General features: G+C 35.2%; 1 protein-coding gene across 1 annotated transcript in view; it reads left to right on the top strand.

Annotated features, from left to right (window-relative positions):
- LOC129743853 (sodium-dependent serotonin transporter) overlaps nucleotides 1-10932 on the top strand; it is a 110281-nt gene extending 99349 nt beyond the window's left edge. The window contains exons 6-8 of the mRNA XM_055736058.1: nucleotides 8985-9185; nucleotides 9253-9420; nucleotides 9490-10932. Coding sequence (XP_055592033.1) covers nucleotides 8985-9185; nucleotides 9253-9420; nucleotides 9490-9570 — 450 coding nt within the window. The 3' untranslated portion in view covers nucleotides 9571-10932. The remainder of the gene's footprint in view (nucleotides 1-8984; nucleotides 9186-9252; nucleotides 9421-9489) is intronic.
- The last annotated feature ends 5073 nt before the right edge of the window (nucleotides 10933-16005 follow it).

Below are 16005 nucleotides of genomic sequence, written 5' to 3'. Positions count from 1 at the left end.
TTGTTCAGCTTTCTTGCACACGATTTGACCACCTTTTTTTTAATTCTTTAGAAAGACAATAAATACTCTATAAATATATTTTATCTGCTTCTTGTTTTTGAACTACTGTTATTTTAGGAGTTTTTTTTTTGAAGTTGAATAAGTATAATTTATTTTATTTTGACTAAAATGCTAGTCTGGAATAAAAATCTACTGTTTTTAAAAAATCGTCAAGATTAATTTAAAATATATAAACATATTTACACTTACTTACACTTTAACAAATATTTATAATTTGATTTCATTTCATTTTCATTTATTTATAGCGTAAGATTCTACATCTTTTCTATGCTACAACGCGTAGTATTGTGTATCATTAATATGCAACGCAAGAAAAAAAAAGTTTATCTCTCATTACACTATTTGTTCAAAAAACATTTTAATTACGATCAAAACTAACCAAACATTGCTTCTTAAATGTATTCAAAATCATATTAGATTTTAAGTGACTGGGTAATGAATTCCAATTTTCAACAATTTTCTAACAAAAAAAGACCTACCGTATGACGCAGTCGTGTAAGAAGGAATCAAAAAATGTATAACACGCGAACTTCGAAAAGGCTGCAATTTTGAATGCAAATATTTGGGACATTTTGTAGTTATTATTTGTTTGAAAATTATACACGATCGAGCTTTTATGAAATCGTAAAAAGAGAATCCCAAAAGTTTATGTTGCAGATGTGAGACTCTATCATATCGAGAAAGGTTGTAAACAAAACGCACACAGTTATTTAAAGCAACTTTGATTCTATCAAGTGTTTGCGCTGTAACGGAAGGCAGAAGAAAATCGATGGATATAAAGTATGGTAATATAAACGATTTAAAAAGTTTTAGCTTAACATTCTCATTTTAAAGGTCTGCTTTTAGTCGTAAGTTTCTCAACGTGCCGTAAACTTTTCCGCACTGAACAAGAGCATGGTTATCCCATGAAAACTTTTTGTTTATTGTAAACCCTAAGCTGATTGCTTTTTCGACGAACTCAATACGATCATTTCCTAGTTTTATGGTTGGGCTTTCTGATTCGTTTCCACGCGTGATAAATAAGGCATTAGATTGGAAGTCATTTTAAGTTAAGAAACGAGCTGATGCCCAAGAACGCAGTGATTCTAAATCGTTATTTACAAGACGACTTATATCGTGAATATTCGCATCTTTGCAAGATATATAAAGCTAAATATCGTCTGCAAAAATGTGTATTGAACAAAACTGGATTTTGTTAGGAAGGTCGTTGATGTATAGGCTGAATAACATTGGTCCTAGAACAGAGCCCTGAGGCACTCAGGAACTCACTGATAGAAAACTAGATATTTTGTTGTTACAAAAGACAGCTTGTTGTCTGTTTTCTAAATAGGAAGAAATCAATTTAACAGCCGATGGCAAAAAATTAAAATTATTGTTTAGTTTTTCACTCATTTTTCTATGAGAAATAGTATCAAATGCTTTTGTGCAGTCTAAGAGCACGAGAATAACATTATTTCCTTCGTCAAGAGATTTTAGAATATCATCGCATATTTTAATCATAGCTCCTTTAGTGCTTTGTCCAGATCTATAGCCTGACTGATTTTCATTGAAAAGATTGTTATTTTCTATATAAAGTACAATTTGTCTTTCTACATTTCAAATATAGAGCAAATATAGAGTTCAACAAACATTCCTATCGAGCATCTTCCACTGCTCGGGGCACGAACGGGCCCCAGATCTTCATGCATTTAAACATGAAATTGATAGTAAAGCGTAACTGTTGCTTCCTCTCAGTTCCGGCTACGAGTGATTAAATTAACACAAACATTATTTATCCCTTTACGTCTGTCTGTCGTCGCCTTACTTCCACTGCCATTGGCCTTTGTCCACTCGGCTGTCTTCCACCTTACCGGAGTTGGGGACCAAACATTCGAAGCAGCATCAGCAGGATACTTGGCAGCAAAAAAGTGGATAAAAGAAGTGAAGGGAAACACACCCACAACCTCACAATCCTACCGGGGTTCTGTCCTAGTTTTCCGGCTCTTATCTGTTAACAATTCAAATCGTTTGGACGGCAATCGCCGGCGGTTTTCTCACGAGACTCACTCCTGCCTGGCCTGTCTTTCTTTCGTACTTTCTTCAACAAACTTCTTTCTCAAGAGTCCGCTCGATGCTGCTTGTTGGAGCCGGAGCCGGAACCTCTCCAAGATTCGAGATTGAATTGATTCTTCTTTACCGATTGGACGTCGCAAAGTAGCTTCCACTATAAGATAGTGAGAGCGGTTAAGTTTTATTTATTCTGCTAGATTTTTCTTGATTCTTCTATAGGTACACGGAAGAAAACCCCCCTTCACGGTTCGGCTTTTCGAGTGTGACTCGATTCCTTTTACCCCCTCCTTATCGTTAACAGTATCCGTCTTGTCCAGTTTGGATTCTCCCTGGAAGGAGACAACCTTGATGGACTTTCAATGTTCGGGATGCTAAACGATTCTTCCCCTTTCTCCAACAAACGGTGCTACATCCGCAAGAGCTACTGTTGTTTGCCATTCGATCTGGAAATCGGAAATCTACAAAAACCGCATACCGCAACGCATTGAGATTCTTCCGACTCTTCCAAGCAGGGCTGGGTGAAGATTCTTTCTTTTGTTGCGCTGTCCGGGGTTTTCCTGTTTTCTGCAGGAAAAAACAAAGGGAAGCTTCAAATCGTGCGGATAATTGACGGGTGTTTGAGTCGATGGAAGAGACGCTAATTGAAATTGAGCTGATTAACGAGGCTGATAAGTGTTGAAATACATAGGAGGTGTTGATTGTTCGGGGAGCCAGGCGATTTGTGGTGACATCAATGCTTCGGTAGGAGAGAAAATTTGATCGGTCCGGCAAAATAAAGACGATCATAGTCCCGAATAACGAAAAATGTATTATAAATTATGCTAAGAAATTGATAAACTCTGTTACACGTACTAAGATACAGTACCGTTATATTTGTATAGAAAAAGGGCAGCAACATCGGTAAATTTGGAATCTAAATGTTGTTTAAATTTTCCATTGACTGTCACAAAGATTGATATGTATTAGGTTTTTCGGATTTCTGAAGGACCGTTATACTGTTTTAATTTTTATTAACAAAAACGTTGCTCCTGTAAACTACTAACAGTTAGCTGTTAGCTAGCTTAGAAATGTTGCAAAAACACCATTAGGGTTTGGGTTTTGTTTATGTTTTTAATCGCAATGAAAGGAGTTTCTTAAATTAGATTTTGATAATTGCACTGCACTGGTTAACAGATTACTTTTCATGTGATGTTGAGAACTCAATGTAAAATTCTTTAAAAGTTAATATAAATCACGTTGTTTTGGATCCTTAAAAGAGTCAGGGGGTAGACATGACCGTTACGAAGTGTTGCGTTGGTAAATTTAGGTCACAAATATTTTATAGATTTCAAATTTTTTGAAATGATTGTTTGTTAGTTAGAAAATTTGAACAAAAAATATTATCAAAATAAATTTTTATGAAGGTTCAGAGGGGAAGTTTCAGTGCGCATGCATCCCATTTCTATTGAAAAATTAACGGTACTGTGGATGGACTTTTAAAAAGCATTTTATACCCTTTTTTACTTTCAGAAAAAAAATCATTCGTCAGATTCGATTATCCGTTTCGATGACAGCTAAAGTTTTAACGAAGTTAGTCTGAAAACATACGACGCCATCACGGAGTCAATTGTTAAGCGCTATGGAAACTCATTAGGAAGAATAGGAAATAAAGTTGTTTATTATTTACAACAAATCTAGTGTTAGTTTTGATAAGGTTGTATGAATCAATAGAAACAAAATTGAGTAATTCCATTGCAACTGCAAACCATTGATACACATGTATTCTATTATGGCCAAAAGCTGGTTTAATTTCATCAATAAATAAGTTTAACGCCATGGTTTGAATTTAAGACGTAAGATGACTTTCTCATTTTTAATGCAATTAGGTTTTTCCGTCGTTCTGCATTGCCTTGTTTTACCGTGTTGCAAAAGATCGAAAAACAAAGGTTCGGCGAATTGGTTCTAAACACGTTTGGCATCGGCTCTAAAATTACTTTTAAAAGTTGTGAAACTTAAAATAACTTCCAAATAAAACTGTCTGGAGGAGTATCTTAGCTATCTGCGAATAAAAGATGGCTTTAATTTGTTGCTGGATAAGTATAATAAGCTTTATCTTTGACTGTAGAAAATTGACTAAATATTTTGCGTTTTCATTACACAGGGAGCTAAAAAAATTGAAATCGATGGATAGTAGTCTTCCTTCCGCCAAACAAGTTTTTTTTTCGCTTAATATTCAAAGAAAAAAAACAGAATACGTTAAATTACTGCATATGTGTGCTTCAAGTATAGATTCATCTTAGTAAGAAATTTTTGTTCAATGATTTTTTTAACGAATTCTCTCAAACGATTTGCAACCTTCATTATTAATTCCATAAATGTCAAATCGTCGTCCATTACACAAGTTTTTTAAGTTTACCAGTCTCCCTGAAAATGTTTCAAATTAAAATAAAAAAATTACATGGAATGGAATTGTTGAAACATTGTACCGTTTATAACCTTTCGACATTTTAAAGATTATTTACAAAAAAATATTTAAAGCAGAGGAGGTCGAGTTGAATCCAAAAATTTACTTTTTTATTGCACACAGAAAAAAAAATTCCAGGTAGTAAGCCATGAGTTTTGGGCGACGCACTCGTTTGTGTTTTCGTCCGTTCCGTGAGAAAATGCATAAGTTTACTATGTTAAAAATGTAAATTATGAAGAAATTTGAAATGAGTAGCTTTTACCGAATATCCCACGAATGTGTATCGTGCCAGAGAAAGTTCGATGTGAAAACTGATATCGTTTTATAGGGTTTTTGCCGAGCGCTGTTTTTGTTTCAACTGCAAGGGGGACGGTTCGCCGGAAGTTTCTCTTTTTAGTATCATCAGGAGAGCTGTTTGTTTGCGAGTCTTTGAAAAAATAGATATTTTAAGATTTTGAAATTAGATTTTTACTAACAGGAATAAATTTCAAAAACAATCCAAGTTTTGCCTATTTGATACTCAATTAATAGGCTTTCAAACGTAGAAAACATTTTTCAAAAATTCAAACTATAAACTGAGTTATTGATGATAATGTGGAAAAGTTTATTGTTGGTCAAGTTTACCCCGGTGATCAAAATTATCCCGTTTTACGGTAACATATTTTCATATATTCTAATTTTTAAATTATAAATTTATCAAAATTGGTGGACACAAAAAGAGTTCCATGAATGTTTGGAAATTCAATTGGTTTTGGTTGATGGAATCGAAAGTGGTAATACGGGTTTTTTTTTGCATAAAATTATATTGATTATTGTCAAGTTCGTCATTTGTTTTGCAGAAATTTAACTATGAAGGAAGGAAGAATGTTTGTAGATTTCAAAAATATCGCGAGAGGTAGGAGGGTGTGGGGAACAATAAAAAATAATGCGAAAAACAAATAAATTGGCATAAGTTGCATGGAAGATTGTATGCAACTCAATTGCATACTATATCATTGCACAAAACCTATGAAACAAGTAATTTTTTATCGAATGATTCAATCAAATCAAGAATACAAAAGGTGAAATAACTCTCATCTTCTTAAATTTGTTTTTTGATCTTGTAATCTTTCAGATATTGGAATTTGTTTTTGAAATTTACATAAATTTCTTCAAACTTTATTTATTTCCCCCTTCGGGTTTTTTGGAAATTTCGAAGAGGGGAGAGGGGAGAATTTATATTTGTTCCACCCTTATTGGTCTTTGTTTTTTTTTTCTATTTTTAATGAAAAGGTACGCATATGGTAATATCATTTTTATGATTTTTACCATGAAATCTTTTGAAAGAGTAAGTTTCAAAAGATTATATGAAGGTTCTAATTTTTTTCTGTTTCTAATGTTTCCAGTAATGGCCGCTATGTCCAAGGTCGAAGACCATTAATGAGGTACAGAGAAATTCAAAATTTACAAATTTAAAATCTGAGGAAAATATTAACATATGTTTTTTGATGTTTAATACAGAACATTTTTTTATCAAGTACTTTAGATTTTGAGTTTCTGTGTGAAATAACCTCATTTCCATACGAATTGAGAAAGAGTAATCAAGGACCGGCATCCAGAAACACGTTACTTTCTAGCAAATGAGCTCTCAACGATAGACATAACTTATCATGGAAACGTATAGTACAGTTGTCCACGATTCTTCCTCCCCTGTGTTCCAGTTTGTCTCTGCGTTTAATACTGCACAGTGGGCCTGGCCGTGTAAAGATGAGTAGTAAATGTACTTTTACAACTCACCGGGGTGTTGACAAGATCTGGCTGTGTCTGTGTCATAAGCATAAGCACAGAAAAAAAAAATTTCAGTGGAATTTTTCATGATACCAAATTTTGATTTGATATGGGTATCGGGACATTAAATGAATTCTATTAAATATTTAAGAACACGTTATTAATACTAAGCTATTGAAAAATGGTTTAATTTTCTTAAATATATCTTTTGCGAGCAAAAAAACAAATGTTAAATACTTGCATTCCAGAGTTTCAGGTATTTAAATAATAAGCAAATGTTGTTAAATTTTGATGGATAATCGATGTCTTTAAAACAAACTTTTTAAAAATTAATTTTAATTATGGACTGAATGTAATTCGGAGAATTTTTAAAGTTTGATACGATCTGTTTTTCTGAGGCCCCACAAACTCCCCAAAATTGAAGGTAGAGTCCGTTCGTTTGAACTCATAACGCTCAAACAACTGTGGAGACCACTTAAAAACCAATGCATGTTATAAAAAAAAGATTATCGGAAAAATGGCCAATTATGTGATGGAAAGTCCAGATAACACAAAGCAACAAAATTTACATTTTCTAAGGAGACTATAGGAGCTAATTTTCACTAATATGATTCTTGTTTTCGAAATAACTCTTATTAAAAATTCATAAAATAAATTTGTGAACTTTTTTGGCAAACAATATGGAATATTTAAAAGATTTTGAAAACAAAATTTTTAACTCAATGAACAACTTTTCAAAAGACCGCGTAAAATTTTGTAATCTGTGAAAAAAATTACAGTAGTTTTCTTTTTGTCAATTCTTTTCAATCCTGCAGAAATACGGTAAATTTGATGGAATTTTAAATAAAGGTTTAAGCCAATTTGGATCTTTTATTTTTAGGCATACGTCGAATCGTCTGCAACCAAGTTATTAAATGATTGAAAACCTTCAATTTCAAATACTCAAAGACTTTTTTGAATAATGTTAGAAATAGTTGTAATCTCATCTATTCTAAATTGTAAAAATTGTAAAATTTTATTTTTTAAACGTATCTCTGAAACAAATAGCTAAGCAAGATCTGAATCCGTGATTGAATAAAGGATAATAATCAAATTTACAGATGGTTTTAGTTTCACGTAGCTTTAATTTATTTATTAGTTATCAATGATCGATTTTACTTAAAACTAATGAATTTTAAATTTAGATGTGATAGATTGAATCTGACAAATAATTTATATTCAAGACGCCACAATCTTCTAAAATCAGTTATTAAAACATAGGCTGCAAAAATGCTGTTTCCTGCTGTAAATGCGAGAAATATTGTACAATTTTGAGAATTTGAATACTTTGATTGGAATTGTAATTGATCCTTTGTTCAGTGATGGTAACCTTTTTGTAAAATTACATCATATCAAATCAAGGTCTTCCGACTTTCATTTCGAATGAAGTTGATGATGATTTATGTAAATTTTTGTTCAAATGGTGTAAACCAAGAAAAACATACAATTCTGAGATCATAGTAGTTTCAAAAAGAGCTTGGCTGGCACCAATAAAACAGCCGCGGGCCAAATGTGGTCGACAGGTCATAGTTTGGTCATCCATGCTCGATGGCAGGCCATAATCCCGGTCAATGAAAAAACTCAAATGCCCTTGCATGGCAACCTCTGCTTGATATTTGATCGGATTATTGTTTTTAACGCTCAATGAGCATAGTTCAAAATTATTTCTCGAAGATTTTAGCTAATTAAATAACAAAAAGACGTTTGCGCAAATGTGATTGAAATATGTCGTATGTACATGTTCGTTCGAGGAAACTATGTTGATTGTGATTTTTTGAATCAATGAAACATTGTCGGTGAATGACGCTCATGATCGTTTGTGACGTAGCAAACAAAACATTGAAAAAAACTGATTAATTTGATAAAATAAAAAATGATCGCCTTAAAAAACTTAAATTATTTTATATGGGACTCCCCCCCCCAGTTATTGATGTGGGAGGGATGTCCTTTCTTTTAAAATATCATCATGTCAAGATGTCCTAAATTTCTGAAAATCGCTTCAAAATTATTAGAACTGCAAGAGTTTTCCGTATCTCTCCCATGGATTAACGGATATTAGTAACATCGGCGTCAAAATGGCACATTCGCCCCTTTGTTTTTCTGAATTTACTCGAAAACTATATGGAATATCAAAAAACTGTCCAGAGTATTTGAAAGCTTTAAAAAAACTGTGAAAAATGGCGTCAAAAAGTTACAACAGATAAAAATGGAAGTTCGTCACTTGGTCACATCACGGCAGTGGAGTGATCCTTTCTAAGGGATTGAAGATGCATCCTGTTTTCATGAAAGCTGGTTTCAAAGATGTATAACTGAAGTCTACAAGGACATTTTGAAGAACCAAGTGCTTCCGCGAATTCGGGCACACTTCGGTGAACCCGAGAATGTCGTTTTCCAACAATATGCTGCCCAAGTCATACCTCGAAATGGACCCAAACATGGCTGGAAGAGAATATGAAAGTTTTCTGTAGGATCTTTAGCCCCCGAACAGTCTGTATTTGAACCTTCTCGATTATGTATTTGATATGGGCGTATTTTTAAGCCTGTTTAAGCCTGTGAATCCCCTCACCCGAGTGTAGATATTGGGTCATACTGTAAATTGTTAATTTCTAAACATTTTCCCTTCCAGGGTGGCGTTTATCTGGTCAACTTCCTGAACGTGTACGGGCCGGGGTTAGCGATCCTGTTTGTGGTGTTTGTCGAAGCGGCTGGCGTGTTCTGGTTCTACGGGGTGGAAAATTTCTCCGCCGACATCGAACAGATGCTGGGCAAGAAGCCCTCGCTATTTTGGCGCATCTGCTGGAAGTACATCAGCCCAACGTTTTTGTTCGTAAGTTGATGAGCGTTTTTCAAACAAAAGATTCTACTGATTTTGATGAATTTGTTTTCTTCCTTAGTGCATCCTCGTCTTCTCCCTGCTGGGTTACGAATCCATGCTCGAAGGCGAATATACGTATCCGGAGTGGAGTACTGCCGCAGGTTGGATTCTGACGTTATCGTCGGTGTTATGCATTCCATTGTATGTTATCTATAAATTTATGAGAAGCAGAGGAAACTGCAAGGATGTGAGTATTGGAAGCTTTGTTGATCAAATCGAGTGACTCATGTATCGTTACTTTCTTTAACACATTTAGCGTCTCCATCAAACGTTCAAGCCGGAACCTTTGATACAGTCGGCCATACCAGGGCAGACGTACTCGGGCACGGCCGTCTGACATGATTGCCCCAGGAAAACGAGTGACCGCGAGGCGGCTTATCCGGAACGTCAACCTCGTCATTGTTGCTGCTGCCATTGTTGCTGCAGCTGCTGCCGTTATAACTATTGCTTTAATCGTATCGATTCACCAACGAACTGTAGTTGTTCCCCGAAGTACTACTATTACTGCTACAATTCCAACCAGAATATCACTAATCTCAGCATAGCTACTACTACCAGTAAGCATAGTCATAATAACCATAATGGTGTACGTCGTTCTTCTAGCGGTACTGAGTATGATACAAACGAACAACATAAACTAGGAGATAATTTGCTATTAGATGTGGACGCTGCAAGCTACTGCAAGCCAAAGATAACAAGAAAGCCTAGTGATACTGATAGTGTTTACCAAAGCTACCACTGTAGGAATAGTGAGCATGATAACGGATTATATGCAGGATTTCGGATGACTAAACTGTCCTTCCCGCTGGCCACGGAGTGGTTGGTTTAAGTTTAAAGTTTCCGAACCTCAATCGTACTTACCATTACTTCTGATGATTTAACAGATGATACCTTCTTATTTTGTTTTGAATTTCTTCAGAACAGAACAAACTGTGCCAGCACAGCCAACTGAGATGGTTTGTTCGCGTGTTGCATTTTAAAAATTCTTCCCTTTTACTTTTCATCAGAATCGAAATTTTCATTCCCTGTAGGAGAAAAGTTGGACAGCTAGCATGAGTAAGAGATTGAGCGAAAGAAAGAGAAAACTACTTACTGTTATCGATGAAATCGTGTTACTCTTTAGCCAAAGTGTTGTTTGGAACGGGATTCCCCCTTTAAATCAAGATTCGCGTTATGAGGTGCAACTTTTATATACACCTGCAAAATGTAGATGATATTCTATATATACATTCGTGGATCACTATATACTTAAGTATAAAAAAGAAAATGGCGATATATTATATATTTAGCAAATCAGATAAGGTAGTTTAGCTTAAAGTCAGTCGTTAGTGTTTGTATATGATGTGCTTTAGAACAAAAAATGGAAATGAACAAATCAAATATATTAATAGCTTGTAAGAAACTTGCATCCTGTACAACGCATTCGGTAAATTTCGGTTACTGAATCAGATAGTAAATGGAACTTAATATCAAAATTCCGGTAGCGCCCCGCATTGGATCAACCCTCGAAAAGTCACCACACATGTAGAGTGTTTGAGTGGTAAGCAGCCATTTACGGTTTGAACATTCGTATCCTCAGTCAGAGTAATTGTGGTGATATTTGAAGATTCAGCCAAGTGTTACCGGAACGATTTTCATCAGTTCTGTCGATGCAAAAATTAAGACAATAAAATGATTTCGTTTTTATTTTCTATCTAAACATTGCATTTTTACTTTACTTTTACCGAAATGCCTTAAGTATTTCCTCATGTTAGCGAGTGGGCCGGGCCTGGATAAAGGTAGAGAGTCATATCTTTTAACTATTAAGCTTAACCTCATTCTGATAGATCATTTCCAATAACACGTTGACCATTTGATCGCTGGAAAACCTACCTTTTTTCGGTATTACTGGAGATTTTATCATTATCATATTCTGTTTTGCAATGTAAATAAGAATAAAACGATTTTCTGAGCTAACTTACTCGTCTCATCACAGAAGTTTTTTCAAACTTTGAACCCTCCCTTCTTCATAACTTACTTCTTTACTTAATGGTCCCTCGTCGATTCTCCGGTGCATAGGGCCGTGGTAAAAGACCTCCACTGTTAACGATCCGGGGCTAGCATATTCCCTTGGTCCCAGTCAAGACTCTCGTCGACAGTTCGTATTTTGGCGGCTAGTCTTCGCTGCCACGAGTTTCTGTGTCTGCCTTTCCTTCGGTTTTCCCTCTAGATTCCATTCATGCGCCTCTCTGCAAATCTCGTTCTCATCTTTTCGCATTGCGTGCCCAATAGACTGAGTCGATTTGGGGTCATTTTTGAATTTCTCAAACCCTGGGGTATTAAAAGCTTCGTCGTGGTCCAAAACTCATCCATGATTTTTTGCAGAATTTTTGAGTAACGTTTACATGAGTAAATTTGAACTTTTAGGTTTGTATGGGAAAATTGAATATTTTGTACTGAAAAAGCAACATCGTTTTTGTTTTGTCTGTGGAACCGAGCCAGCTGATGGTTTTTGTGCCAATTTATAAAATTCCTAAGGGAAATTATCTGCTGAACAATTTTGTCGGGGACCTTAACTTTGTATCTCATTAGGCAAAAAAGTTATTAGCAGTTTAATAGGGGTATGTCTTTACGCATTGATAAACCATAAATTCAATTGACATCACTGCGGGTGCCTAGCGAGGTATTGCATGACTACTTTTCATGCAGTATTTCACGAGGTTCCAGCAGTGATGTCAATTAAATTTATGGTTTATCAATGCGAAAAGACATACCCCTATTAAACTGCTAATAACTTTTTTGCCTAATAAGATACGAAGTTACGGTTTTGGACAAAGTTGTTAAGCGGTGAATTTCCCTTAGGAATTTTATAAATTGGCACAAAAACCTTTAGCTCTCTCGGTTCCGCAGAAGAAACAAAAACGATGTTTATTTTTCAGTACAAAATATTCAATTTTTCCATACAAACCTAAAAGTTCAAGTTTACTCATGTAAACGTTACTCAAAAATTCTGCAAAAAATCATGGATGAGTTTTGGACCACGACGAAGCTTTTAAGACCCCAGGGTTTGGGAAATTCAAAAATGACCCCAAATAGAATCAGTCTAGTGCCAAATCCATCTCCACTTACGTTCCCGAATCTCGATTTCTAGCGGCCTCTGATGACACCGGCGATGTAGTTCCTCATTCGAGATCCAGTTGCAGGCCACCAAGCGCGGATGATATTCCGCAGGCAGCGGTTTACAAATACTTGCAGTTTCACACCCGTGCAACAATACGGATTGAATGTTTGAGTTAAAGATTCGAACATTCGTTCGTAGAGACATCTGACGTGAGCGCCTGATGTTCCGGAGACGCGAAAATGCAAATCGGGCTTTTCTGATCGATCCAGTCAGAATCTCATCCAATACGATTAAAAAAAGTAACGGTGATAATATACATCCATGTCTCACTTCAGCAGTTACCGGGATTGAATCGGACAAGACACCGTCGTGCACCACTAAGGCGGCGAGAAATGTCATAAAATAATCGGATATCTCCATTTGCGGCAGCTATTTTCTCCCTCTTCGGCTAGGGAGTTTGTCCAGGCTCTCTTGTCTACAAGCTCGTTTAACTGCCTTTTCCAGCTCCGCATATCGTAAGCGGGCGGCTGCTTTGGCTGACCCGGTACATGCCTGCTCGATTCCGACTTTCGCCTTTCTCCGATCATCGATCATCCTCCAGGTTTCATTCGACATCCATTCACTTCGTCTTCAACAAACTTTACCGAGAGTACCATGGTTCGTCGTGATAAAGGCATTCTTGATTCCACACCACTGTTCTTCGACTGTTCCGTCTGTCGGCAGCTCCGAGGCTCGGGATTCTAGCTGTTCAACGTATGCCCTTTTCATCTCTGGATTCTGCAACCGGCGGACTTCGTATCGACACCCGACTTTCTCTTCGCGCCGTTGGACACGCGCAACTCTCAGTCGTATCTCGCCAAGGACGAGGTGATGGTCAGATGCAATGTCTGCGCTTCGTTTGTTGCGAACATCAAGAAGGCTCCTTCTCCATTTTCGGCTGATGCAGATGTGGTCAATTTGATTTTCTGTTCGGCCATCTCGGGATACCCAAGTGACCTTATGTGCTGGTCGATGGGGGAAGAGCGATCCACCGATCACCATGTTGTTGTTGCCACAAAATTCTACAAACAGCTCTCCGTTTTCGCTCATCTGTCCTAGGCCATGGCGCCCCATGATGCGCTCAAAGTCCTGATTATCGGAGCCAATCTTTGCGTTGAAGTCGCCTAAGTCAGCGGTCGGCAACCTTTTCAGACAGAAGAGCCAAAAATGGCAAATTAAGAAAAATTCCAAGTTTGAAAGAGCCGCACTTCATTTTATCCTTACTACAAATAATGGTGATCGCATCCTGATGTGAACTCAGTTTCATATCCTTTTTCACATTGCCACAGATTTTCGTTGTTTTATTGGCAAAAGGAAGCGATTTTTTTTCTTCTGAATCAATACATTTTCAAAACGAGTAGGTACAAACAATTGTGGCGATTTCAAACTTTTGTGCAATTCTTTCCTAACACCCAAATAATAAATAGACTTTCGATGTGTTCTGTTGAAATATTCAAAAGATGCATTGAAAATTTTATATGATCAAAATGCATACTACAAAAGGTAAATTATTATAAAAAAATCTAATCGAGGGTTTGTCACAATTATTTTTTTTTTCTTCAAATTCAACAATAAGCCTTATTATTTTTTTTTTGTGAACATCCGTTAAAAGCCATTGAGGTTCATTTTTTTATGCACATTAAATTGTCATTTCAAATAGATAAATATTTTACGGGCCTTAGAATAAATGAACCAACAAATTTTAATTCAGAAATGCTTATTCAATGGATTGAAAAAATTAGTCAAAATTTGACAAAATTTAACGATCGGTCGCGAGATGTGGTCTTAGTTATAAAAGGGTTTTAAAATTTCTGTAAAAAAATTTTTTAACAAGCATTCTGATTCAGCTTTCTAGTTCTCATTTCGATTTCTGATAAAATAAAAAAAGTTTTCAATAATAAAATTTTTCGATAACGAAAATTTAAGTTTAAATTCTCAATTCTGTTCAAAATCGTAACTTTTTCAAGTTGTATTTTCACCATACTGATGAAATCTTAAAAGTAATGTCTAAATCTCTGAGTCTCAAATATATCATGTTCTATGAGTTCTATAATCACAAATTCAAATTTTAAATTTTTATACAATGAGAGATTTGAAATTTAATCTACATATTTAATTTTTTCAAAAGAAAAATATTTCAATTTGTTGAATGAATTCTCAGTTTCCGCTTGCGAAATTGTAATGTTATTCATTATAGTAGTTTGTTGGAGGATCCCTGGCCGAAAATGTTAACCGAGATATAAGATTCGTTGTGTGAATAATATGTTTTAATTTTTCAATATTTCAAAACAAACAATGAAAATGTTGATAGCTATCTCGGATCTTCCGGTACAATAATAAATCTTACATAATAATAGACATCATACTTTGGCTTTGCTTTGCTGTATTTCATTTTTAAATGAACCGATTTTTAAACTCTAATATTAGTTTTTTGACATTGTTTTGATCCTCACTTCATAGAACAAACTAAAACCAAAATTCTATTAAAAGCTCAGAAATCAAAATCAACTTTTAAAACAGTCATGACGTTTTAAAAATAATTGCAGAAACATGATAAACGAATTAAGTTTAGAATAAAAAAAGGGTGTAAAAGTTGTAAGAAGACATATTAAAGTTTATGGAAGAAAATGCTTCTTTACCAAATAAGTTTGCTCCTTCGAATAAATACCCAAAAATATTCATATTATATATGAAATTCTAAAATTAGATCCAGCACTCAGCTTTCGGTTTTCAAAAAATTTTTTCAACAAACCTGAAAATTTTGTTCTCTTGAACTTATGTTCAAAATTAGAACCAAGAACTTGAATTTTTGAGAATTTGTGAAATGCTTTCATTGATTTGAAAAGCAACATGGAGAGAAGGAATTCAATATTTGAAAAATTTAAAAACAAAAAGTTTTAAGAAAGAAATTTTAATGCACATAACAATTATTAACAGTACTCAAAGCACTATGAAAATAACCATCTGAAGTTCATATTTGATCATAATGGTGGTACAGCAAATTTATTTAAAAAATATACAATTTAAGAAAAACAAATTCAATTTCATAATCTCAGTGAAGACTTTATTTGACGATCAAAATGCTCGGTTTTTATCCGATTAAATCAGAACAACAAGGAAAACAAATTCAACGGAAAACTTCCTGTACCACCGAAGAAAAATATCTCCAGGCTTCCAAATGTTATATCTGACTTTTATGAAGAACGTTAAGACCAGGCCCACCAATGGTTGCTAAACCTCGGATCGAGTACATTCAGCAACATATCTATCAACCCATCATCGCACCAACAGTCGCTAACTTGATTCGAGAAATAGCATTCGAACAGTAGGTTGTTACAGGATGCGTTTATGTAGCAACCCGGTAGCAACGCAGCAGGTCGTCGCTACGAGAAAATAAACAAACAGAAATACCAACCTGGATGGCAACAATGGGTGCGAAAATCAGTAAGTAGATAAAAACGCAACCAATCAAAACATGCAAAATACCGACCGAAATGGCAACGACCGGTGGGTTTGGTTTAACTGATTTGTTAATCTCAACTTGGTTGCAGACCGACAAGATGGTATTTATTTGTTCTGTAGTAGTTTTTTTTGGTATCTTTTTGAATCCTGGGAAATATTATCTGAACTGAA

This window comes from Uranotaenia lowii, chromosome 2 (assembly GCF_029784155.1).
Source record: "Uranotaenia lowii strain MFRU-FL chromosome 2, ASM2978415v1, whole genome shotgun sequence".
Lineage (NCBI taxonomy): Eukaryota > Metazoa > Arthropoda > Insecta > Diptera > Culicidae > Uranotaenia > Uranotaenia lowii.
The sequence above is the reverse complement of the archived record's forward strand: the minus strand, read 5'-3'. Positions and strand labels throughout refer to the sequence as shown.